The following is a 27,357-nucleotide window of genomic DNA, read 5'->3' on the forward strand; positions in this document are numbered from 1 at the left end:
TGATATCTAGCTTAATTCCACTGTGATCAGATAACATATTCTGTGTAATCTAAACCTATGAAATTTGTTGAGACTTTATGGCCTAGCAAATTACTAATTCTCACATTTTTTCGGTTTTTTTTTTTTTTTTTTTTTGCAGTACGCGGGCCTCTCACTGTTGTGGCCTCTCCCGTTGCGGAGCACAGGCTCCAGACGCGCAGGCTCAGCGGCCATGGCTCAGCGGCCCAGCCGCTCCGCGGCATGTGGGATCTTCCCGGACCGGGGCACGAACCCGTGTCCCCTACATCGGCAGGTGGACTCTCAACCACTGCGCCACCAGGGAAGCCCTTAATTCTCACTTTTAATTTCTAAAATATTTTGCCCATAGATTTTTTGGGTTTTCTATATAAATGACAAACTGCTACAGTTTTATTTTTTCCTTTCCAGTTCTTAAGACTTTTAATTTGTCTTGCTATACTGGCTAGGACTACCAATAACAAATAGTAATAATAATATGGGCATTTTATTTAATTTTTAATTTTAAAGGGACTACTACTAAAATTTCTCATTTAGTATGATGTTCGCTATAGGGTGGTTGTTTTTTTTTTTTTAAATACTCAATTGGAAATTCCTTCTAGTTTAATTGCCTGAAATACTGTCCTTAACAAACTGGCTTTGAGTTTTATCAAATGCTTTTCCTGCATCTATTAAAATGTTTTGTTTTATTGTGTTAAAATGGTACACTATACTTGCGGATTTTTAAAAATTCCCTTAACCCATTATGAACCGTAGTCATGATATATTACCTTTTTACACATTATCAAATTTTACTTGTTAATATACTTTTTTAGAATTTTTGTGTGTATATTCATGAATGAAATAAACCTAATTTTCCTTTTTTGTTATTTTTCTGGCTTTAACACCAAGTTTATACTGGGCTTGCAGAATGAATTGGGGGCCATTTCATATTTCTACTGCCTGGAAAGCTGAATAAATTTGGGATTTATTTCTTTAAAGTTTGGTAGAAACTGTCAGTAAAACCATGTGGGTATTTTGTTCTCCTTGTGGGAAAGTTTTTTTTTACCCAGATCTACAATTACTTTAATGGTTACATAATTATTCAAGCTTTTTACTTATTTTTATGTTCGTTCCTGTAAGTTATAACTTTTCCAGTAATTTACCCACTTCATCTAAGTTTTCATAATTATTGGCATAATATATTAACTTACTAATGATTCACTCTCTACCTGCAATGCCATTTTCACTCATTATATATTTCACCGACTGGTGCCCTTATTTTCTTTCCTTTTTTTTTAATTTTTAAATTTAAGTAAAACTGACCTGCAACACTATGCTAGTTCCAGGTGCACAACATAGTGATTCAATATTTCTATACATTACAAAATGATCACAAGTCTAGTTACCATCTGTCACCATATTACAGTATTATTGACTATATTCCCCATGCTGTACATTTATCTCCATGACTCATATATATTTTAACTACAAGCTCATACCTCTTAATTTGTCACCTGTTTCACTTATGCCCCACCTCCCTCCCCTCTAGCAAAACCACTTGTTTATTCTCTGTATCTATGAGTCTGTTTGCTTCATTATGTTCTGTTCATTTGTTTTGTTTCCTAGATTCTACATATAAGTGAAATCATATAGTACTCTTTGTCTTTCTCTTACTTCACTTAGCATAAGTAAAGTAAGTAGATAGACTTCTAGGTCCGTCCATGTTTTTATAAACAGCAAGGTTTCATTTGTTTTTATGGCTGAGTAACATGCCATTATATACATACACCACATCTTTATCCATTCATCTATCGATAGACCCTAGGTTGCTTCTTTATGTCCCCTACTGTAAACTGCAATGAACATGGGATGCATGTATCTTTTCAATTTAGTGTTTTTTTTCCTTTGGAAGAATACCCAGAAGTAGAACTGCTGGATTGTATGGTAGTTCTGTTTTTAATTTTTGGAGGAAACGCCATCCTGTTTTCCATAATGGCTATACTAATTTACATTCCCACCAACAGCTGGTGGGAAAATTCCTTATTTTCATGATCTATTTCTTCTAATTTAGGTTTATTTTGTTCTTTTCCTAACTTAAGAGAGATTTATCTAGGTTTAGTGTTATGGGTAATTGGCGTACACAACTTACTCTCAGTGTTCTCCTCCACCTGTTTAGTTGTTAGTAAGTTCTGCTTCTTATTCCAAAAGGGGATTCACAGGTATATGAAGTACTTAGTACACTTCTTGGATCCTAACAGGCCCTCAAACAAATCAATTTCCTTATTTTATTTAATTATTAAATCTTTCTGATAAGGCAAAGAGACCCACTCAGTTGTTTGCTTTTTTTTCTTTTCTTTTTTTGGCCCCGCCATGCAGCATGTGGGATCTTAGTTCCCTGACCAAGGATCAAACCTGTGCAGTGGAAGCACGGAGTCCTAACCACTGGACCGCCAGGGGATCCCCACCACCACCAGTTTTGAATAAGGAAGAGGATTTCCTTCCATAAAGTTTAATTTTGGAGGACTGAGATAGGGTTCCTCTGATTCCAAGAATGCCAGTATAGAGAGGCAAAGGGAAACTTTAGCTAGGACTGATTCATTTTAGTCAAGCTATTGTATTTCTTTCTTCTGAAATTAGGCCATCAGTGGACTGGTACTAGTTTATAACTTAGTCACAACCCATTTCTGCTGTGGAAAGGGCTTCATAATTCACAAACACTCTTCTCAGAATTCTAAAGTAACTTGACAACAAATGGAATATAAGGTTCTAGGCATTCAATTTTTATTCTACTGGGTTGTGACCAACTATTAAAAAAAAATCCTGTCCTGTAAGTGCTATAAATCTAGAGAAATTCTTGTTGAACTCTGAACCATGCTATAATGAGCTCTTTTTGGTACATGACATGGATAGAAATGTTTTATGGATTATCCTTTATACCTGTGAAAAATAAAGGAAACCTCATTTAAAATGGAGTCAGAAAGCCCTGAAGGTGGAGCTCTCACCCATATATGACTCACCACAGCTTACAGACCCCACGAAGATTTCCTTCTCACTAGCAACAAGCTTCCCACCACCTGCAGCTACCACAGCCCTCCCCAATTTCCTCCTTTCCTCTACAAAATCAAGTTCCTCTCCTCTGTTCTCCAAACTTGCCTAAGGTTTGTCACAGTTTGCTTGTCCTGAATTACAACTGTCTACTATTCCCAAATAAACTCATGTTGCTGGTAAAATAACTTGCTCTTTTGTTTTTTAAGGTCAACATATCCTTCTGTGTGTCAGAAATAATACATAATATTTTTAAAAGTCAGAAAGTTGAAATGCCAAACAATGGAAAAGATAAACTATATGTAATATAGTGATGATTATTATATATGAATATCTTGGGCATTAATGCAGAATGGTGTTTGTGTATCTACTCATTAAGAAAATATAATACCAAAAGGATCCACATCAAACTCATATGCTGCACAATAACCACCACCTTCAAGAGTCTATACACACACACACACACACACACACAACTGTTAGAATAAAACAAATTCAGCGAAGTTGCAGGATACAAAACCAGGAGAAAAAAATCAGTTGCATCTCTATACACTAACAATGAACAATCTGGGAAAATAAAATTAAGAAAACTATTCCATGTACAATAGCACCAAATACTAAGAATAAAATACTCAGGAATAAGTAGGCCAAAGACATGTACACTGAAAACTACAAAACATTGCTGATAGAAATTAAAGACACAAATATCAATAAATGGAAAGACCCTACATTCATGAATAGGAAGACTTCGTATTGTCAGGATTACCTAAAGCAAGCTACAGATTCAAAGCAAACCCTCTGAAAATCTTGATGTTTTTTGCAGAAATGGAAAAATGCATCCTAAAATGCATATGGAATCTCAAGGAACCCTGAATAGGTGAAATAATATTGAAAAAGAAAATTGGAGGACTTAACCACTTTCTGATTTCAAACCTTACTACAGAGAGGGGGAAGATGGTGGAAGAGTAAGACGCGGAGATCACCTTCCTCCCCACAGATACATCAGAAATACATCTACACGTGGAACAACTCCTACAGAACACCCACGGAACGCTGGCAGAAGACCTCAGACCTCCCAAAAGGCAAGAAACTCCCCACGTACCTGGGTAGGGCAAAAGAAAAAAGAATAAACAGAGACAAAAGAATAGGGATGGGACCTGCACCAGTGGGAGGGAGCTGTGAAGGAGGAAAGGTTTCCACACACTAGGAAGCCCCTTCGCAGGGAGACTGCGGGTGGTGGAGGGGGGGAAGCTTCGGAGCCGCAGAGGAGAGCACAGCAACAGGGGTGTGGAGGGCAAAGCAGAGAGATTCCCGCACAGAGGACTGGTGCCGACCGGCACTCACCAGCCCGAGAGGCTTGTCTGCTCACCTGCCGGGGCAGATTGGGGCTGGGAGGTGAGGCTCGGGCTTCGGTCGGATCCCAGGGAGAGGACTGGGGTTGGCGGCGTGAACACAGCCTGAAGGGGTTAGTGCACCACGGCTAGCCGGGAGGGAGCCTGGGGAAAAGTCTAGACCCGCCAAAGAGGCAAGAGACTTCTTCCCTCTTTGTTTCCTGGTGCTTGAGGAGAGGGGATTAAGAGCCCTACTTAAAGGAGCTCCAGAGACTGGCGCGAGCCACGGCTAACAGCGCGAACCCCAGAGACGGGCATGAGACGCTAAGGCTGCTGCTGCCGCCACCAAGAAGCCTGTGTGCGAGCACAGCTCACTATCCACACCTCCCCTCCCGGAAGCCTGTGCAGCCCGCCACTGCCAGGGTCCCGGGATCCAGGGACAACTTCCGCGGGAGAACGCACGGCGCGCCTCAGGCTGGTGCAACGTCCCACCGACCTCTGCCCCCGGTATGGTAATCAAAACAGTGAAACAGTGGCATAAAGACAGACATACAGAACAAATGAACTGAATGGAGAGCCCAGAAATAAACCCTTTCATATACAGTCAAATGATTTTCGACAAGAGTGCCAAGATGATTTGACGGGGAAAGAAGAGTCTGGCGCCGGGAAAACTGGATATCCACATGCAAAAGAATGAAGCTGGACCGTTACCTTATACCATATATAAAAATTAACTCAAAATGGATCAAAGATCTAAACTATAAAACTCCTTTAGAAGAAAACATAGGGGGAAGCTCCACAACGTTAGATTTGGCAATGATTTCTTAGATATGACACCAACAGCACAGGCAACAAAAACAAAAAATAGGTAAAATGGACTTCATCAAAATTAAAAACTTTTGTACAAGAAAGGACACTTATGAAGTGAGTGAAAAATCAACTCATGAAGGAAATACCTGTAAATTATATACCTGATAAGGAGTTAATAACCAGAATATGTAAAGAACTCCTACTACTCAACAAAAAAGAAAATCCAATTCAAAAATGGACAAAGGTGCTTGCTTCGGCAGCACATATACTAAAATTGGAACGATACAGAGAAGATTAGCTTGGTCCCTACATAGGATGACACGCAAATTCGTGAAGCATTCCATATTTTTATCCCAGGAATGCAAGGATTCTTCAATATACGTAAATCAGTCCATGTGATGCACCATATTAACAAACTGAAGGAGAAAAACCATATGATCACCTCAATAGAGGCAGAAAAAGCTTTCGACAAAATTCAACACCATTTATGATAAAAACCCTTCAGAAAGTAGGCATACAGGGAACTTACCTTAACATAATAAAGGCCATATATGACAAACCCACAGCCAACATCATCCTCAATGGTGAAAAACTGAAACCATTTCCTCTAAGATCAGGAATAAGACAAGGTTGTCCACTTGCACCACTGTTATTCAAATAGTTTTGGAAGTTTTAACCACAGCAATCAGAGAAGAAAAAGAAATTAAAGGAATCCAAATCGGAAAAGAGGAAGTAAAGTTGTCACTGTTTGCCAATGACATGATACTATACATAGAGAATCCTAAAGATGCTACCAGAAAACTACTAGAGCTAATCAAAGAATTTGGTACAGTTTCAGGATACAAAATTAATGCACAGAAATCTCTTGCATTCCTATACACTAATGGTGAAAATCTGAAAGAGAAATTAAGGAAACACCCCCATTTACCATTGCAACAAAAAGAATAAAATACCTAGGAATAAACCTACCTAAGGAGACAAAAGATCTATATGCAGAAAACTATAAGACACTGATTAAAGAAATTAAAGATGATACAAACAGATGGAGAGATATACCATGTTCTTGGATTGGAAGAATCAACATTGTGAAAATGACTGTACTACTCAAAGCAATCTACAGATTCCATGCAATCCCTACCAAACTACCACTGACATTTTTCACAGAATTAGAACAAAAAATTTCTCAATTTGTATGGAAACACAAAAGAACCCAAATAGTCAAAGCAATCTTGATAAAGAAAAACGGAGCTGGAGGAATCAGGCTCCCTGACTTCAGACTATACTACAAAGCTACAGTAATCAAAACAGTATTGTACTGGCACAAAAACAGAAATACAGATAAATGGAACAACAGGATAGAAAGCCCAGAGATAAACCCACACACATATGGTCACCTTATTTTTGATAAAGGAAGCAAGAATATACAATGGATAAAAGACAGTCTCCTTAATGAGTGGTGCTGGGAAAACTGGACAGGTACATGTAAAAGTATGAAATTAGAACACTCCCTAACATCATACACAAAAATAAACTCAAAATGGATTAAAGACCTAAATGTAAGGCCAGAGACTATCAAACTCTTAGAGGAAAACATAGGCAGAACACTCTATGACATAAATCACAGCAAGATCCTTTTTGACCCACCACCTAGAGAAATGGAAATAAAAAGAAAAATAGACAAATGGGACCTAATGAAACTTAAAAAGCTTTTGCACAGCAAAGGAAAACATAAACAAGACGAAAAGACAACCCTCAAAATGGGAGAAAATATTTGCAAATGAAGCAACTGACAAAGTATTAATCTCCAAAATTCACAAGCAGCTCAATATCAAAAAAACAAACAACCCAATCCAAAAATGGACAGAAGACCTAAATAGACATTTCTCCAAAGGAGATATACAGATTGCCAACAAACACATGAAAGGATGCTCAGCATCCCAAATCATTAGAGAAATGCAAATCAAAACTACAATGAGGTATCACCTCACACCAGTCAGAATGGCCATCATCAAAAAACCTACACACAATAAATGCTGCAGAGGGTGTGGAGAAAAGGGAACCCTCTTGCACTGCTGGTGGGAATGTAAATTGATACAGCCACTGTGGAGAACAGTATGGAGGTTCCTTAAAAAACTACTAATAGGGCTTCCCTGGTGGCGCAGTGGTTGAGAGTCCGCCTGCCGATGCAGGGGACGTGGGTTCGTGCCCCGGTCCGGGAAGATCCCACATGCCGCGGAGCGGCTGGGTCCGTGAGCCATGGCCGCTGAGCCTGCACGTCCGGAGCCTGTGCTCCGCAACAGGAGAGGCCACAACAGTGAGAGGCCCACATACCGCAAAACAAAAACAAAAACAAAACAAAACTACAAATAGAACTACCATATGACCCAGCAATCCCACTACTGGGCATATACCCTGAGAAAACCATAATTCAAAAAGAGTCATGTACCACAATGTTCACTGCAGCTCTATTTACAATAGCCAGGACATGGAAGCAACCTAAATATCCATCAACAGATGAATGGATAAAGAAGATGTGGCACATACATACAATGAAATATTACTCAGCCATAAAAAGAAATGAAATTGAGTTATTTGTAGTGAGGTGGATGGACCTATAGTCTGTCATACAGAGTGAAAAAGTCAGAAAGAGAAAAATAAATACCGTATAACTAACATATATATGTGGAATCTTAAAAAAAAAAAAAAGGTTCTGAAGAACCTAGGGGCAGAACAGGAATAAAGACACAGATGTAGAGAATGGACTTGAGGACACAGGGAGGGGGAAGGGTAAGCTGGGACGAAGTGAGAGAGTGGCATGGACTTATATATACTACCAAATGTAAAATAGATAGCTAGCAGGAATCAGTTGCATAGCACAGGGAGATCAGCTCAGTGTTTTGGGACCACCTAGAGGGGTGGAATAGGGAGGGTGGGAGGGAGACGCAAGAGGGAGGAGATATGAGGGTGTATGTATATGTATAGTTGATTCACTTTGTTATAAAGCAGAAACTAACACACCATTGTAAAGCAATTATACTCCAATAAAGATGTTAAAAAAAAATGCACAAAGGACTTATAGACATCTCTCCAAAGAAGATATACAGATGGCCAATAAGCACATGAAAAAATGCTCAACATCAAGAATCATTAGGGAAGTGTAAATCAGAACTACAATGAGACACCACTCCACATCCATTAGGATGGCTATCAACCAAAAAAAAAAAAAAAGAAAAAAAGAAAAGAACAAGTGTTAGTGAAGATGTAATCAGAACCCTTGTGCACTGCTGATGGGAATGCACAATGGTGCAGGAGCTGTGGAAACGGTATAACAATTAAAAATAAAATTATCAAATTAAAACTGGTAAAAATCTAACATAAAAAGATAAAACATAAAATTACCATATGATCCAGCAATTTCACTTATAGGTATATACCCAGAAGACTTGCAAATACAGACTTGGAGAGATTATCTGTACATCAGGTTCATAACAGCATTATTCCCAATAGCCAAAAGGTGGTAACAACTCAAATGTCCATCAACATTTGGATGAATGGATAAACAAAATGTAGTATCATACATAAAATGGAATATTTTCAGCCTTAAAAAGGAATGGAATTCTGATACATGTTTACAACATGGATGAACCCTCTAAACATTAAGTGAAATCTGTCAGACACAAAAGGACAAATATTGTGTTAGTCCACTTAAACATACTGAGAATAATCAAATTAATAGAGACAGAAAGTAGAATGGTGGTTGCCAGGGGCTAAGGGGAGGGAGAAATGGGGAGTTACTATTTAATGGGTATAGTTTCAGTTTGGAATGATTAAAAAATTCTGGAGATGGATAGTGGTGATGGTTGCAACACAGTGTGAATGCACTTAATGCCGCTTAACTGTACACTTAAAAATGATTAAAATGGTAAATTTTATGTTATGTATATTTTACCACCACAAAAGGGTAAATTTGATGTTACATATATTTTACCACCAAATTTTTACCACTGAAAATTAAGAGGAATTTTTTGTTGGCTAACTGCAGAACTATGGTCTGGTGGTAGCAGTAAGAAGCTAGCAGAAAGATAACCTCACTTTCTATCCCATGTTAGTATGCTAGAATATACTCCCTTCACTTAAGAGGCTTCCCAGGAAGGGGTAGTCATTAGGGAAAGCCAAGGTTTCATGGAGGTGACATATTCTCACAAAGGCTGAGGCTGTAAGTAAATTTCTTAGAAACACAAAAAGAAATTTTAAGCTGCACAGTGTAAAAAAATGTTTGGGCTGAACAATACAGGAAAGAGAATACAGGACCATTCAACTGGGGGAGGAGGAGTAAGACTGAGAATCAAGAAGAGGAGAGAGGAAAGGAAGATGGTGAGAGGATTGACTCTTAGCAGCCTCAGGGTTCAGAATGGACCTGTGCTTTGTAAATTATAACTAGAGCAAACTTTCATTAAACACTTGTTATATGTCAGCCACTGTCTTATGCACTTAATATGCATTACCTCATGTTTTTTTAATTTTTATTTTTTGCGGTACGCGGGCCTCTCACTGTTGTGGCCTCTCCCGTTGCGGACCACAGGCTCGGGACGCGCAGGCTCGGCAGCCATGGCTCACAGGCCTAGCTGTTCCGCGGCATGTGGGATCTTCCCGGACCGGGGCACGAACCCATGTCCCCTGCATCGGCAGGTGGACTCTCAACCACTGCGCCACCAGGGAAGCCCCGCATTATCTCATGTTTTAACAAAATTGGCCTTGATGATTCTGCTTGCAACTAAATTTCTCCACCTCTCAATTACATTAAGAGGTTAACTTAATATTCAAATAATATAAATGGTTGTGGCTATGGCTGGGATTTATGAAACCAACTGCTTTCAGGTATTTAAAGGGGGATTTTTTTGTTGCAGTTCATGTCCCCCCAGTAGCACCTCTCCATTATCTTACAGCATTCACACATAAATACATAAAAACTACATTTAAACAGTAAAAATATGCATAGGTAATCATACTCTAATCCTTGGTTGTCCAACCCTGGATTTAGTATATGATTTCCTTTCTAGTCTTTCTCCCATCCCCAACCCCTATCTCTGACTCTAAAATATAAATAACTTTACTGGTTTTCTAGATTATTAAAAAAAAATGACATATGCTATCATTCAAAAAAAAAAAGCAAAAAAACTAAAAGTCACCTTAAATGGTTAATTCTTTATCTCATTAACAATCATAGTATGGATTACTCCCAGATAATAAATGACCTAAAAAGCCATGCAAAATAAGCAATAATAAATGACATGCTAACACTTCAACTGACATTTCGGTAACAGAAATACCTAATATTTTTAGCATTAAAGTTTTTTTAATCCTCATGTTGAAAAGTAAATAAGCTTACAACTGATTCTCAATGACGTCATGAGTAGTTTTATTTGCAGTTTTTAGTAGTATGTGCATGCATCAATTTCTAAACTTTAAAAACTTAGAATTATCATCCAGAACTATAGAGTTTTCCAAAATAACTTCTAGAAAGACTAATTTATTGCCTTTTAACATTTGGTCAAAGTGCTTTTGGGAACACAGAAAAACGTAATTCATATTTCATTCCTTTTGTTAACGTAAAATTATCAACAGACTATAAACGGATGTAAGCTAGTCAGTCCTATATGGAGCAGAACAAGCTGCCATGCAAACAATCTAACTGGCGGGGTTCTATAAGAACTCTACCAGTACTGAAAATGTCTACCACCAGAATCATACCTTTAGGTTACTGCCTTATTTTCAGAATACATTTGTTAAAATGTAAATGTTCATTAGGAAGGAAAAAAAGAAATAGTTAATAACTTTTTTAAAATTTAAGGAGCAGGGCTTCCCCGGTGGCACAGTGGTTAAGAATCTGCCTGTCCAGTATTTACAATAGCCAGGACATGGAAGCAACCTAAGTGTCCATCGACAAATGAATGGATAAAGAAGATGTGACACATACATACAATGGAATATTACTCAGCCATAAAAAGAAATGAAATTGAGTTATTTGTAGTGAGGTGGATGGACCTAGAGTCTGTCATACAGAGTGAAGCAAGTCAGAAAGAGAAAAACAAATACCGTATGCTAACACATGTATATGGAATCTAAAAAACAAAAAAAAAGAAAAAATCGTTCTGAAGAACCTAGGAGCAGGACAGGAATAAAGATGCAGATGTAGAGGATGGACTTGAGGACACGGGAAAGGGGAAGGGGATGCTGGGACGAAGTGAGAAAGTAGCATTGACATATATACACTACCAAATGTAAAATAGATAGGTAGTGGGAAGCAGCCGCATAGCACAGGGAGATCAGCTCGGTGCTTTGTGACCACCTAGAGGGGTGGGATAGGGAGGGTAGGAGGGAGACGCAAGAGGGAGGGGATATGGGGTTATGTGTATACATATAGCTGACTCACTCTGTTATACAGCAGAAACTAACACAATAATGTAAAGCAATTATACTCCAATAAAGATATTAAAAAAAAAAGGAATCCGCCTGCCAATGCAGGGGACACGGGTTTGAACCCGGGGACACGGGTTTGAACCCTGGTCCAGGAAGATTCCACATGCCGCAGAGCAACTAAGCCCATGCACCACAACTACTGAGCCTGTGCTCCAGAGCCTGCAAGCCACAACTACTGAGCCCATACGCCACAACTACTGAAGCCCACGTGCCTACAGCCCGTGCTCTGCAACGTGAGAAGCCACCACAACGAGAAGCCCAAGCACCGCAACGAAGAGTAGCCCCCGCTCACTGCAACTAGAGAAAGCCCGCGTGCAGCAATGAAGACCCATCGCAGCCAAAATTAAAATAAATAAATTAAAAAAAAATTTAAGGAGCATACTGCACTCAATAAAAATTAACTGGTGATTTAAAAGAGTATTTAGATTCACTTCTTCAAGGAAAATAAGTTACATAGTCATCACGTACTAAAGAGCTTATATATTCAAAGTAATGACATTTAGAACTTACCTCTAAAATCTGACTAGCTCTAGGCAGTGAATGCCTGTCAGCCTGGATCACCATTTCCTGACTGGGAGACTGTGACAGAATGCTAGAATAGCTAGCAGAAGTCTAACAACAAAACGATAAACAAGGGCACTTTTTTGTCTAGTATTAAATACATGCAAAATTTAAAGGTCCCCAAGGCACTACCCGAGGGACACATGGTATATACTTACGTTTGATAAGCAATCACTTATGTTTGATTTGATAACCTTGTAGTGAATACCACATGGTCAGTGGTAGAGTTTTGTGGTCATCTATAACATCGTGGAGCTCTTTTATAGGAGCCTAAAGGAGGTGCCAGGGGCCTTTACACTCACCTACTAACATAGTAAGACTATTTACAGAATGCAAACAGAGTAGCTGAGGTCATAATTTAATTCAAAATAACGTTGTTTTAAAATACCATATGAAAAGTGAGTTTTAAAAAAATGAATAAGCTTCAAAAGTAAGCTTTATGAGGGACTTCCCTGGTGGCACAGTGGTTAAGAATTTGCCTGCCAATGCAGGAGACACGGGTTCGAGCCCTGGTCGGGAAAGATCCCACATGCCGTGCAGCAACTAAGCCCGTGCACCACAACTACGAAGCCTGCGCTCTAGAGCCTGTGAGCCACAACTACTGAAGCTCGTGCGCCTAGAACCCATGCTCCGCAACAAGAGAAGCCATTGCAATGAGATGTCCGTGCACCGCAACGAAGAGTAGGCCCCGCTCACCACAACTAGAGAAAAGCCCGCGTGCAACAACAAAGACCCAACGCAGCCATAAATAAATAAATTAAAAAAAAAAAAAGCTGTATGATATAAACAAGGCTTAGCATTAAAAAAGTGCAGTTAAGGTATTTTATATTCCATAAGTGCCTGATTTTGACACTTTTACCTTAGCCTGATCGAGAATTTGAAGTTTTTCCCATACTATTTTATCACTTTCAGATTTTTTCCATGGATTATTCCATTTTTCAGACGCGTCTTTTTCTTTCTTCTTTAAAGCAACCTGTTCATCTGTAAATAATGTCCTTTTTAAAAAAATATACAAAAACTGTAAAAAAAATGACGTAAACAAATCATGACCTTCTTAAAGAGTGCAGATTCCAACACAGATCAAAACTGTTTTTTAGGAAGGAGATTAACTCACAAGACAGAGAAGAATTTTAAGGATATGGAATAAAAGAAAATGTTTAATCAGAACCAAATTTAAGTATGGCATAAATGGATGTAAAAATGTTTGTTTTACTACAATTATAAATAAGGAGCAATTTTTTCAGAACATATTTTATATTATGCTAATTATTGTGAGGTTCTACTCTACAGTAATGTTCATTTAATTATTACTAAAAGGCTTAAAAGCTAGAACTCTGGAGTCAGAGAACCCTGGGGTCAAATTCAGGTTCAACCACTTCCCAGCTGTGTGACTGAAGGCAGAATGATGTTCATCCCTCTAAACCCCATTTTTTATTCTGCGAAATCAGAGCAATAATGATGTCTATTTTCAGTATAGGGCCTCACACAAAGTAAATATTTAATAAATGTCAGCCATTACTATTTTTAACTGCTGAAAAGGTACAAAAAATCATGTGTCCAAATTTGTACTGAACAAACATTTAAAGCTGCAATTATGATATAAAACACATCAGATCTCCAAACCTTCTGATACTGCTACCATACATTTAATTTCTTTATTATTCTATTACTTTGACTTCCAACATCAATTCATTCCCTATTTCTTCGCTTATCTTTTTCTAGATCACCTGTCCTGGAAGGGTTGTGACTAACTGGTAGGACTTTCCAGTTCAGTGGACAGTGAATCCCATCTTCATGCTTTTAGTACAACTATTCCCAAGTACAACTATTACCTCATGTATTTTCCAAACTCTGATACCTGGACCCTAAGTCTAGTCCAAGAAGTAACAGGAGTTTCTTAGTTATTATCTTACTTACCTTAAGACCCTACTTAACAGAAATTATAACTTTTTCTGTTATGATGTCTATAGACTGAAGAAAAGAAATAAGCTTATTTTTGTATGGGATATACTGATTGATATCATATTGATGATTCTTGATTAGAATGTTTTAATTTTTAAAATGAATTATTTTTAAATAAAACCATCTTTAACCCACAGAATTTCTGTAATGGAAAAATATTAAAATGGATTCTCAGGAAATGAGAAATGTTTAGGAATCTTTGAGCTCCAGAAGGGTACTGATGATACTAATGTTCATCTGTGGCTTTTGGTGCACACCACAGAGCAGAAAACAAAAAGGTATAACATAAGGGAATGTGAAATCACAAAGTTTCTTATGCCACTTGCAGAAAACTACTCTAGATGGTGAATGTTATAAAACAAGGTTTTTGATAATATCATACTGCAAGATGTACTTCATCCTCAATATACATTCCTTAAGCCAACAGAACTATAATAAAATGTGCAATAATTACCTACCAAGCTCTTTCCTCCACTGGGCTTTTTTTGCTTCCAACAAACCTCTATCACGTTCTCTTTCTCCCAGAGTACTGAATATGTCAGCTGGTTTCCATATATTCTCTCTAAGACAAGACACAAAAAATAACAGAAACCTTATCATATGTTTCTATACAACTTACTCCATAAATATTAAGTAATAAACTTTTAAATAGCTCTAGTCTTCAGAGTAAATATTTCACATACAAGTCAAGGAAAAGTAAAACCATATTCCCAAGATGACCCCACAACAATAGATGTGAGTTACATACGTGGCAATTTTCTGCTCATACTGATTAGATGTCACCTGATTTTCATTTAAAACAGACTTTTTTTCATCCTGAACAGATGAAATGGCCTCAGTTTTCTGCGGAAGTCCCATGATGTTCTCATCCTTTGGCTGATCAGGAATATTGTTTAAATTTAGACTATACTGACCTAGAAGGTAAAATGCATGTTTTAAAATTAATACTAAAATTACATCTATTATAATACCTTATCTTGATACAGTTACGCAGTTTTAAAAAACACGGCTTTACACATCACCTAATTAATCACCTCTCACAGCAGTCCTTGCAGTGCGTATTACGATTCCCTTTTTGTCAAAAGAGGAAACTGAGCCTCAGAAGTTAAATGGCCCAGAGGTATGGCCACAGCCATACAAACTTTTGTTTCAAATAAGAAAACAAGCAACAACCAAAAAAACCTCCATTTACTCTTGCCAACAACACTTTTACAAATAATATAAATGATAATACAAATCACAACTTAAAGGAGAATAAATGCAAACAGCTTTATAAAAAACTCATTACCTTGCCCTTATTTTTCTCATTTAGCTGGGAAAGCAATCAGTGATGATCTTTTCCATGGACCACTGTCTCTATAGCCCAGCTGTATCTATTCCAAATGTTTTACACAGGGCTCATATGCTTGGCTCAAAAATCCCTCAATGTGATAGTTCTCCCAATGGAGAGAAAGCATATCTAATATGCGGGTCATTATATGATTAGGCAAATTCTGCTTTTAACTTTGTTGATATCATCTCTCATTACGCCTAGTAAGTTTTTATTTTTTGTTCTTTCAACTAGAATTCTAGCCTTAAAGATAAAAGTTAGCTCCCTGACTTTACAAAGAATAATCTATACCAAGAGAAGGCAAATGACTCCATTTTGAGCCCCTTGGGAGTGCTAAGGAGCTACCTAGTCCCCAGACCAGTTGTGGGGCCTCTTCCTGGTGACTGTTAATTTTATTTTTATTTATTTCACGGTTGCTTAACAAAATTTTAATAATATTTCTATTCATAGTCACAATTCCTTAGCTCAAAGCTAAAACTAGAAGGCTTTTAAAAACATAATACAATACCCTGACTACTAAAATAGAAGAAATATAATACGCCACTACTTCCAAGTCAGTGTTTTACGCTGGTTAAAAAGATAGTGCTGCCAATTCTTAGCAAGGATTGAAAGTCAGGAAGAGCAAAAGCCGGGGCCAGGAAAATAATCCTTTTCAGCAACTCATGTCAAATCTTCATAGCAAAATTCCCTCATTTTTCATTAGAAATACAACAGCAATTTTTTTAGAACATTTTACATAATTAGTTTTCATGTAAGTAAAGCCTCCTACCTTCCAAAATTAGTACAATAGCTTTCTGAACTAAAATCTAGAATCCATAGAAACTAGGTTTCTTAAGGCCATGGTACATGAGAATAATATTCTGAGCATTAACCTTAAAACATGGCATATTTTAACTACAAAAGTAATTCTGCCTATGAGAATGTTTTCTAAACGAATATTTATTTTAAAACATTGTTACATTAAACTAGAATTTAAGAGGCACAGTTATGTAAAATCCAATAAAACTCAAATTCTAAAACTTATATATTGATAAACTTAATATTAAAACTTCAGAAAAATCTTACTTGTTTCCTCCTTCTTTCCATTCTCAGTCAGGGAAACTGATTTATTTCCTTGGTTTACAGTCATCAAAATCTGTTGTAGTTGGCCTTGTGTTAGACACACCAAACTGCTCTTCACATTTTCAGCTGTGATGTGCTTTTTGCAAGGCTTCTGTTTAGCTACTACAAATGCATTTATGCTGTTTCTAGTCTTCTGTATATTAGGGGTTGCAGGTGAAATTTCTTTCTGGATATGAAGATGGTCTTTATCTGCATACTGCTTGCATAAATCCTTAGTGGGTGAAAAAGTCATACTATTTTTTTCACTTTTTGCCAATGAAGTTTCTGAACCAATTCTCTTCTTTTGCGAAAGTTTTTCACTCCTGACACGAGTATTTTGTGATTTCAGAATGTATCCAGTTTGTTTATTTCTTAAAGGACATTTTGCAATCTTGGTCTTATTTCCCATCTGCTAAAACACCAGAAATTTATTCTTTACAAGAGCCCACGAAAAATCAACAATTATCTTTATATAGTCAGTGATAAGTCAGGCTTCGAAACTTTTTTTTCTCATTTTGCTAGTTAGATAATATATCCATAAGAAACTAACACTCAACCTTCGCAAATCTCCACTTGAAAGCTTCATTAACAACTGGAAATTATTATTTTATTTCAGGATAATGAAGATTACATAACAACTTTTATTCTAGGTGTTTACAGTCCATTCTGCTTCAGCTTTGAATCTCATGTCATGATTCTAACACCCACACTATCTTTCTTTACAGGCATTTATACACCGGTAGGTTACCAGCCCTTATTCCTTGAATAACTTAGCTTGTGGGTCACCATCCCTCTCTCTAACCTAACTCCTGTCTTAATTATTGGTGCTTTCATGTTCTTTCAATACCCTGGCCTCATTTCCTTGACCTCTGTTCCTATACTCTTGTCTTCCATGCTACCTCAGTTACTCATTGCCACAGTGATATCTTATACTGACCTTGTAACTACCCATAACTGTAATAATCTCAATTTCAATAAGAACCTCCAGTCATAGGCCTTAGCAGTAGTCACATGGCTCATTCACTCACCATGTTCAAATCTTGGCTCAACATCACTGGCTCAGTGAGGTCTTCTCTGAACACCCTATTAAAAATTGCAGGCTTCCTGCTCTAACTTCACTCCCACCTCCCTAGCACTCCCCACTTTCCCAAGGCTACCATGCCCCTGAAATGACCATGCCCCTTCCCTTTCTCTCATGTTTCTCTATAGCACTTTTGTCCTGTAATATTCTATATTTATTTTGATTATTTTCTGCCCATTCCACCTTTTTAAAAATTTATTATTTTTGGCTGCATCGGGTCTTCGTTGCTGTGCACGAGCTCTCTCTAGTTGTGGCAAGCGGGGATACTCTTCTTTGAGGTGCGTGGGCTTCTCATTGCAGTGGCTTCTCTCGTTGCGGAGCATGGGCTTCTCATTGCAGTGGCTTCTCTCATTGCGGAGCGTGGGCTCTAGGCGTGCGGGCTTCAGTAGTTGTGGCTCGTGGGCTCTAGAGCGCAGGCTCAGTAGTTGTGACACACGGGCTTAGTTGCTCCGCAGCATGTGGGCTCTTCCAAGACCAGGGATGGATCCCGTGTCCCCTGCACTGGCAGGCAGATTCTTAATCACTGCGCTACCAAGGAAGTTCCCACCTTTTTCTAACGTAAACACTACAGGGAAGAGATTTTTTTTTTAATTTATTTATTTTATTTATTTTTAGCTGCATTGGGTCTTCATTGCTGCCCGCGGCTTTGTCTAGTTGCAGCAAGCGGGGGCTACTCTTTGTTGCAGTGCACGGACTTCTCATTGCCGTGGCTTCCCTTGCTGTGGAGCACAGGCTCTAGGCGCGCGGGCTTCAGTGGTCGTGGCACACAGGCTTAGTTGCTCCGCGGCATGTGGGATCTCCCCAGACCAGGGCCCGAACCCGTGTCCCCTGCATTAGCAGGCAGATTCTTAACCACTGTGCCACCAGGGAAGCCCAGGGCAGAGATTTTTGTTTGCTTTGTCTACTGCTGTGTCCCCAGTATCTGAACAGTCAGTGGAACAGGGTAGGTTTCAGTAAATTTTTGTTGAATTACTATCTTCAACCATACCATTTTAAAGACTGGATTCTTTATCTCTCTCCCACAAATTAGTTCCCCTTTCCAAAATATCTCACTTCTGTAGCACTGTTGTTCTAGTCTTTCAGACCAGCAACCATAGAGTCATCTTTGACTCTTTATCCTCCTTCACGGTCTTCTTTAGCTTACCAGCAAGTACTGGTCATTTCTTCCTTCCAAATATCTTTTTCTCCCCTTTTACATGACAATACACCTAAATTCAGGTTTTCATTACCACACTACTGATTACAGCTTATCTCAAATCTATCCCACTGTACATTTCTGCAAACCCATCTAACATAAAATAATTCAACAGTCATTCAATAAATACTAAGTGTTGCTTTTTAGGTGAGCAACACTATGGGAAAGACGTTGGAGGTATAAAATGAGTAAGACAAGATTCTTGTTATCAAGGAGTGGGGTAGATGCCACATGGCTTTCATCTGGCTTATCATATACCAATGTCCTTGTCTTTCAAAAATGACATAATACACAACCACACTTTGACCAATGAATCAACCCCATTTTACCTTTCTTTTCAAAATGTACCTGTATTATCAGTAGTAAAAATCTCTTTCTTACCCTCTTCACCTCACCTATACCCTTTTATTCCAGGCTTTAGACTTCTGATAATACCAATACCACAATCTAAAATGCGCTTTTACCCTCCTATCTCTGTGGCTATTTTTATATAACTAACTCTAAATGAGAGGTGGCAAATTTAAATACGTAGTGTAAACTAGCCTGGGTGGGAACTAGGATAATTGAAGAGCACTTTTCTGTCTAAAGGAGGCAGCCACCCCTCAGAAGCAGCCTACATTGCCAAAGAGGAATCTGAGTCTACCTGCTAGATCATCCAGTATTTCAAGAGAGCCAAGAATGCCATATTTTACCTTAAAAGTTCCATTTTTTTAGACACTCACAATTCATTCTAGTTTTTGAAAACCACTGTGTGGATTAGGCAAATTATCAGCAGACTACACGTAGGTTACAGAGCTAAGCTCCACCCCAGTCTCCAACGACTACAGCTATTACTAATCCTACCCTTCTTTGACTCATACTGACATTTTTGGGATCATTAACAGCTGAGTATTTCAGTTCTCTAATCAGTTTCTCACTCAAACTGCTAAGAAGTGTAGTGTATTCCCTAAACGTATCTTAAAAGTCTCTCACTTTTGTCCCCTTCTTTCCATTCTGCTAGCCACCATGCTTCAGGGTCTCATAAGACTCTCCCTGGACTAATATAATTGTCCCTTAAGTAGTGTCCCTGTTATGATAATCTGTCCTTCACAGAATTGCCTGAAGCCCGTTCCTACAACACAAATCATATCTAGTCTACTTTTCAAAAATTCTTTAATGCTCCCTACATGCAAATCAAATAAGTTCAAACCCTCTGTGTATACATTTAAACTCCTTGTGATTGTAACCACCCTCCCTAAGTTTTATGTTCTACACTCCCCGCTGATATACACACTATCCCCCAAATGCAAATTGTTTTGTACCTTGGTATTTTTGCCCACTATTTTCTCTGAGTTTAGAATATACCACCCTACTTCTTTCACTATGAAAATCTCCTTCACCTTTTAAGTTCTAATTAAAGTGTCACCTCATTTATGAAGCATTCCCTGTCTCCCTTAACCACAAAGACCTGCTTTCCACAGTTTTCTTCTTTTTATAACCCTAGTATGGCACACATTTTATTGTACTTGTATTATATAGTTATTTACCTGACTGACACCCCTGCTTCTAGGAAACATGGACTAGGTTTTACTCCATTTTTCTCTCAGTCACAGAACAAATAAAGCCAAGAATGGAGCTGTACACACATATGGAGTTTTACAGCTGCAGTAAATCCTCATTAAACAGAAACCTATTAATTGGAGCTCCAATTTAACTAGAACTATTTTGCCACATTCCACTTAAATCAGAAGTAACATACAGAAAAAGTCATCTAAAAATTATGTAATAAAAAACGGGGGTAGCAATGTCTGGCATGAGATCAATATACACGCAACTCAATCCTGAATACGTTTGTAGCTTAATGCCAGAGAAGAGCAATGAGTGGAGGCAGCAAAAAAATCCATGAACTACCAAATAAATATTCAATTATGTTCAGGTTAATTAATAGGAAAAAGCAATCTCTAGCCCAAATCATTTCCCAAGTGTTTACTGGATTAGATGAATTTTAATACATCAAATAGGTCTTCACATCATAAACATTTTTAGGTAGCATGCTGCTCTCTTACCTAGTTTTGATTGTACCAGTACTTTTCCTAATATTAAAAAAATATATAAAGACAGCGTCCAACGCATTTAACGCTGGCCAACTTCACAATTTATATGGGACCAGGATCCCAACGCCAGAAAGAATCAGAGAAGATTAACATTTTAAAATATAAAATGTGCTACCTAGCACTAATATTGTATACATCTTTTAGTGTGTTACTATTGACTCTCACACATAGAAATACCTGCGAAAATTTTAAGATGTTTTATATTTCAACTAATTGTGAGATAATTTTGAGGTCAGAATGTATAAATTACCCATGACACTGAATCATTAATATTTCTCTCATTTATCTTTCTATAAAAGCTTAAGAAATTAGACTGGTAACCATCTTTACTTCATATTTACTACCACAGATTAAAGAAAAGTACAGGAGAGATTTTCAAAGAATTAAAGTACTCTGACCACAGTTTGTTAAACTTCATGATGATGAGATAGAGTTCAGTGTTTAAAGAGCACACTATGTACACGACAGTAATTCAACCTGTGAGGAAGAGGAAAAACAGAAATGTAGGTAGTATAGTCACTTAGCTTACCCCAGTAGAAGAAAAGCACTATGATGAGTGAATTCATGAATAACTTACAGAAAAGAGAATTCAACATGTATCTACAGAACTGTGAGATTTTGGAAACTAAAAAACTGATTAAAACAAAAAAAGGAAGACAGCACTACTGTTTTTGGTTTTTGTCTTCTGTGAAGAGCAAAGAAAGAAATAAGCATCTCAGGAACCTCTGTAAATAAGGGAAGAGAAGCTCCTTGAAATAAAGTCAATATAAAAAGGAAATTTAGGTTGCATCAGTATTTTTTTCCAGCTTTACTGAGATTTAATTGACCATTAAAAATCATATATATTTAAGGTGTAAAATTTGATGATTTGATATATGCATACATTGTGAAGTAATCACCACAATCAAGCTAATTAACATACCCATCACTTCACATAGTTACCATGCATCAGTATTTTGGAGTCCCAAAAGTAAGAGAAATAAACTCAAATAATCTGCTTTAAGACAATAAATAATTTAAGATCAATATCAGCAGAGACTTATTAGTTACTCTGGAAAGAAGAATCCTAGAATAAAAAAATCCCTAAACTGCTAAAAGAATTTTGTAATGATTCTACAAAAAGTCCAACACTAGTAACTTTGTTTATTACAGGCATAAAAGGGGATCTCCAGATGTTCTAAGTTGGTTAAAAAGATAATGAAATATCTTCACAAATGTAGTGACCATAGCACATCCATTAAGGACACAACAGAAGAGGGAACGTGTGCGACAGAATTGAGGTCAGGTGAAGATAAAAAAAAACTATGTGTAATAGTTGATTTCTATCTAGGAGCATGAAAAGGAGCACTGTATTTGTTAATGTGACTCAAATAAGAACAGTTAGTTGCAATATTTTAATAGCGCAGGGTTAGGAAAAAACTATACAATCTATATTCTGTGATTAAGGGAACACACAGGGTATGTATATACTGTGTGTGTGTGTGTGTGTGTGCATATAATAATTTTTATAGGTAGCTTGTGGAATTACTCTGATCAGCATTACCCATTTATCAAGTAACTGATATCTTGGGTTCTCAAGCAACTTTTCCACCTTGATTAAACCAGGAAGAAACAGCAAAGCCATCAGGGGTTCAGAGTTGAAGAGAAAAGGGCCGCATCACCCAAAGCAGTCTCTAGTCAAGATATGGAAAGACAGACTTTAAGATACTGCAAAATAAAATGGGCTACAGTAAGTTATAGAGGGGGACAGTAGAAATTTCTGCTGCTTAATGGAAAAAGAAATGGGAAACAAGAAAAGTAGTGGTATCAAAATTTTGAAGCAGTAATGTATTTTGTAGAAAAAGGCTCTGTGGGCTCCTGATAAAGAAAAATAATTTAAAAGGAAAACTATTATTTAACTCAAGTGTAACCTCTTAGAGGAGGAAGCTAAATGCATGTAAGATTTTGTCAATCAAATACATCTTTTTGGTGTGGGAAAATGCAATTTGAGTATGAAAAAAAAAATTTTGCTTTAAAGTTTGACTATTTTTAAAGATGTCACGAGTTGCACTGTTCAGTACAGTAGCCATTAAATTAAAAATCAAACAAGTGAATTAAAAATTCACTTCCTTAGTCACACTGGCCACATTCAAGTGCTTAATAACTACACATGGCTAGTGGCTGACTATCATATTGGACAGCACTGATTTTAGAACATTTCCATCACTGCAGAAAGTGTTACTGGACAGAACTGATCTAGAGAAGTGAGTTCTAGGAGGCTTTTTAAACTGAAAAATTATGAATCTATTTCTGTAAAAGGACCAGCCTGAAAGCAAGGGTATAATAACTTTTCACCATCATTCCAAACCCTGTGTAACAGTTTGACAGGAATTATTTTCAAACCACTGTAAAGTAAACTGCATTTTACATTTGAAAACAAATCAGGTCAAAGTCATTTGGCTTACCTTTACAGAAATCTTTGATTTATGTTCTACAAGAGAAAAAAAAAATTACTAAACTATCAACCGAGAACATACTAAGGCAGTCACAAAAGAAAATTTTAATTAACATTATTTTAAGAAGATATTAAGTAAAAATATTAACCCTCAAAGCATTAACTTTAGGTCCTGCCTGAGTGTTCTTTTACAGTGTGGTTCAAGTATTTATATTTCATTTTTGTTTATTTTCCAAGGTAAAATTATAAACAGATCAGAGAAAAAGAAAATAATGTGAATGAAAAGAGTACCAAAGCATACTCTGCGCTTTAAAACTAAAAATGACTTTAAAACTATGGTCTTATTATAAATCTTCTCAATCAATACATTCTTTACATGCACAGAACATAACTGCATAAGTTTTACCTAGATTATTCATTAGGCAATAAGCATATGTGCTGTATACAAATATAATAAAGAAACATTACAAATGAAATATACTGGAACATTAAATTCCATGAATAAATACTGACAGTGGTAAGCAATGATGTAATGTGACTTTACTTGGCGAAAAATAAATTTGAGGAAGTTAGGGAAACCAGCTTTTTTTCAAAGTGTCATTTAAATATTCCACTACAAGCAAAAAATCTGTTAAACAGCTACACATTTTTCGTAGGAATTTACAAGTTAATATTTTAGATTTCTAGTAATATAGCATACCATATGGAGACAGTATTAGCTTGGGTTTTCCATCCAATAATTCAGTTTCAAGCTTTAAACCATCTCTGCAAAATAAAAGAAAGTTGTCTGTCATTTTCAAGAAGCAGCAACATTTTAAATAGACAGAAATGCTCAGTTGAACCTTGAAAGTAAATTTGTTCTCCTGAATTTATAAAGGAATCTTGTAAATATTAAAACGTTTTTAAAAAAAAATTTCTATAGATGTTTATTTTTCTTTTAAAAATTGATGTATAGTTGAAACCATTCTTTTAATTTAAAACACTTTTCAATTCAACATAAAATCAAAAACTTCATGGAGAAAATTACTGAAACTTTCCAACAATTTCTCATCTTTAATCTGAAACTTCATTTGGTTACTGACAAGGAATAAATTAATCTGGTTATCGTAACATCATTTAGTTCTTCTAACTCTAGACTGGAAAAAATAATACTGTTACAAAACTCCTCACCTATGTTAATGGAGCAAAACACATCTAGCTACCATTTATTAGCTTCATAATGGTCTCATGACTAACACATTCTATGGCCTGTTAGAGCAGTATTTGAAAATGAAGCTGTAAGACTGCCACCAGGGTTATTAACTGCTTGAGCATGGAGTTCTACTCTATTCTGAATATTTCAACTAATACATATTCACACTTAGTGACACTTTTGTAACTATCACAGCAATACATCTATAATAAACTTTGCCCGCTATACTTTATCTGTGCCTGTCAAACGCCAAGAGCACAAAGTAACAGTAGATACTACCAACGAAACTTGTACGTCTGTTAAGGTCCCAATAAAAATTCCACTGAAAACAAAAACAGCAGTACACACAGTTATTTTATTGTTTTAGTGAGAGAGAGAGAATAGACGTACGTCAATACATATCAACAGGGACAAAAACGACGTCCAAGCGACAAAATTAAATCTCGCGGGCCAATAAAAGGGAACACGAAATTTGCGGTGATGCTAAGGTTGGGGAAATCAAACAATTTCAACTTACTCAAACGATTTCAACTTACTAAGATAAAAACACCATAAAGAATGGGTTTTAAGGGTTTCCCGGTAGCACGGTTACAAACAGTTCATGTTTATGTCGGTGAAACTTAAGCAAAAGAAAGACCTTGAATGAAACCGTCTATTCAGCACTACCGCGTTGCAAACACCTTCAGGGGCAGACTGTCTTGTTTCTTATCCCTAGATTCTAGAACACAGAAACCATTTGCTAAACGAGGTGCACACGTGTAAGTTTGAAGACTTTTCATCTTCTTGAAATATCAAACATCCCAGTGGTGATAAACCACGCAACAGTCCTTTTTATTTACTCAACCACTACTTAATGAGGGCCTATGAGGTGCCAGGCACCGGTGATACACGACTCCTCGAGAAGCCTCGGCTCCCAGCACGTACGTAGGCCGCTAAGCTCCTCTGGGCGCTCCCACACTCTGCAAAGAACCCCCACACAGGGTCGCAAAGCACCAGGGCCTGGGCCAGGATTTCTCCCCAGGAAGCCGCTACGCTTTATCTCTCCACCTGCCCTCACCTTTTATCTCCTCTCACGCCTCTCCTCCCTCTCCCTCCTGAAGTAAATGAGGAGGCGGAAAGGAGGCACGGACAGTTTCGCGAGTTATTAACTGGAAAACGGAAGTCTGCGGAGGCTGTAAAGGCCGACCCAGCCCCTCGCCCCCTCAACCTCAGGAAGCCGGGCACTGCTGCTTGGGGCGCCGCAGGCCTGGAAGGCTCCCCGCGAAGGGCTCCAAGAGCCAACCCAGCCTCACCCGCTCTCCACGGACTACCACCTTTCTCTCCACACCTTACCCTAAGTTCATGGCGCAACCGGCCGCGCTCTCCACGAGCCGCTCAAGCCCCTTGTATACGTCGGTCGCCGCCGCCGTTCAACAAGCGCCACGCTGATTGGACACAGTGTTGCCGGCGAGCTGGGAGAGCGGGCCAATCAGGGTTGAGCGTGCTGGCGCTTGCGCTCAGCGGGGCGGGGCTGTCGGGGAGACCCTGTTGGTTCGCCCCACCTGGTCCTGACTCTGCAGTGCTGGGGGTTCTTCGTTCCTCGCAATTGTAGCCCTCAGAGTTCACAGGGAGTTCTCAGAGAAGTGCCTCAGCTCAGGTGGAGGTGGCTGGTTAAGCAATTTGCCTGAGGTCTGTATCAAGCTACGTAACCCCAGAGCCCATGTTCCAATTTAGCGATACATGAATCTAACTCCTATCCATCCTTCAAATCTCAATTTAAACGTCACTTCCTCCATGAAGCTCCTGTGGAATCCACTAGTGGGTAAATTAGGAACCCATTTTCTGGACTTCCCAGTCCCTGCCCTTTCAATCAGGGTACTAATACATTTCAGATCCTGTGTCAGAGTGAGCTTCAGAGGGGCAGAGTTGGTTTTTGACACCTATATACCCACAGCACCTGGAACTGAACAATACAGACAGTAAATATTTGTTAAACGAATAAACAGCAAAAGTTTTTAATGCCAACAAAAATCTTATTAAATTTGGCAATGATGTTTCATGATGAGGATGCCCGTAGATATAATGCAGTTACTAAAAGTTTACAAATTTTCATCTATTTACTCTTAAATGAATTTTACAAACTATAGCTGTAATAAATGAGGCACACTGAATTCTTACGGTACATTCAGTGAAAACTCAAAGTTATCTTTTTATTTATGTACCTGGCCTGTGGAAGATATATTTAAATAAACATTTGTTAATTTATTTGACTGAATAAATGAACAGGTACCAATGTATATTTGATCCTGTGTTGTTTTTTGTTTTCGTTTAAAGGAAAAGTCATCTGTGCATGTAAAAAAAAAAAGGCTCAAAGGATTTAAACCAACATGTTAGCAGGAGTATTTCTGGGAGTAGTGTGACTTTTAAAATTTTCTTTTGTTTCTAGCTTTTATTATTATGAAAATGTTTAAATAAACAAAAATAAGAATAGTTCAATGAACGCCTATATACCCTCTACCTAGATTTGACAATGGTTAATGTTTTGCTACATTTGCTTTCTCTCTCTCTACACATAGGTGGGCAGGCACACCCATATATCCACATCCATACACTCATACCCACGGCCATGAACACACCCACCTTTTTTTGCATCACTATTTGCAAGTAAGTTACAGACATTACAACACTTTGCCTTTAAACATTAAAGCATGTATCTCCTAAGACATTCTCCTATATAACCATAACACTATTATTACACTTAAGAAA

General features: G+C 37.7%; 2 protein-coding genes across 9 annotated transcripts in view; one reads left to right on the forward strand and one right to left on the reverse strand.

Annotated features, from left to right (window-relative positions):
- The window catches only part of CCDC66 (coiled-coil domain containing 66), a gene marked incomplete at its 5' end in the record, with an annotated part of 45,846 nt that extends 28,167 nt beyond the window's left edge, over positions 1–17,679 (reverse strand). For 2 of the 8 annotated variants that reach the window (XM_082848198.1, XM_082848196.1), the window contains 4 exons: positions 13,084–13,219; positions 14,641–14,748; positions 14,935–15,100; positions 16,582–17,679. In XM_082848198.1, coding sequence (XP_082704324.1) covers positions 13,084–13,219; positions 14,641–14,748; positions 14,935–15,100; positions 16,582–17,026 — 855 coding nt within the window. Of the gene's footprint in view, positions 1–12,173; positions 12,276–13,083; positions 13,243–14,640; positions 14,749–14,934; positions 15,101–16,581 lie in introns of those variants that run through there. The other 6 variants (XM_082848202.1, XM_082848201.1, XM_082848197.1 and 3 more) reach the window with 6 other exon arrangements.
- Positions 1–27,357, forward strand: part of ARF4 (ARF GTPase 4) — a 1,077,785-nt gene that overhangs the window by 864,945 nt on the left and 185,483 nt on the right. The window lies entirely within an intron of this gene.

The sequence above is a fragment of the Leucopleurus acutus genome, assembly GCF_964270905.1.
Source record: "Leucopleurus acutus genome assembly, chromosome: 10".
Taxonomy (NCBI): domain Eukaryota; kingdom Metazoa; phylum Chordata; class Mammalia; order Artiodactyla; family Delphinidae; genus Leucopleurus; species Leucopleurus acutus.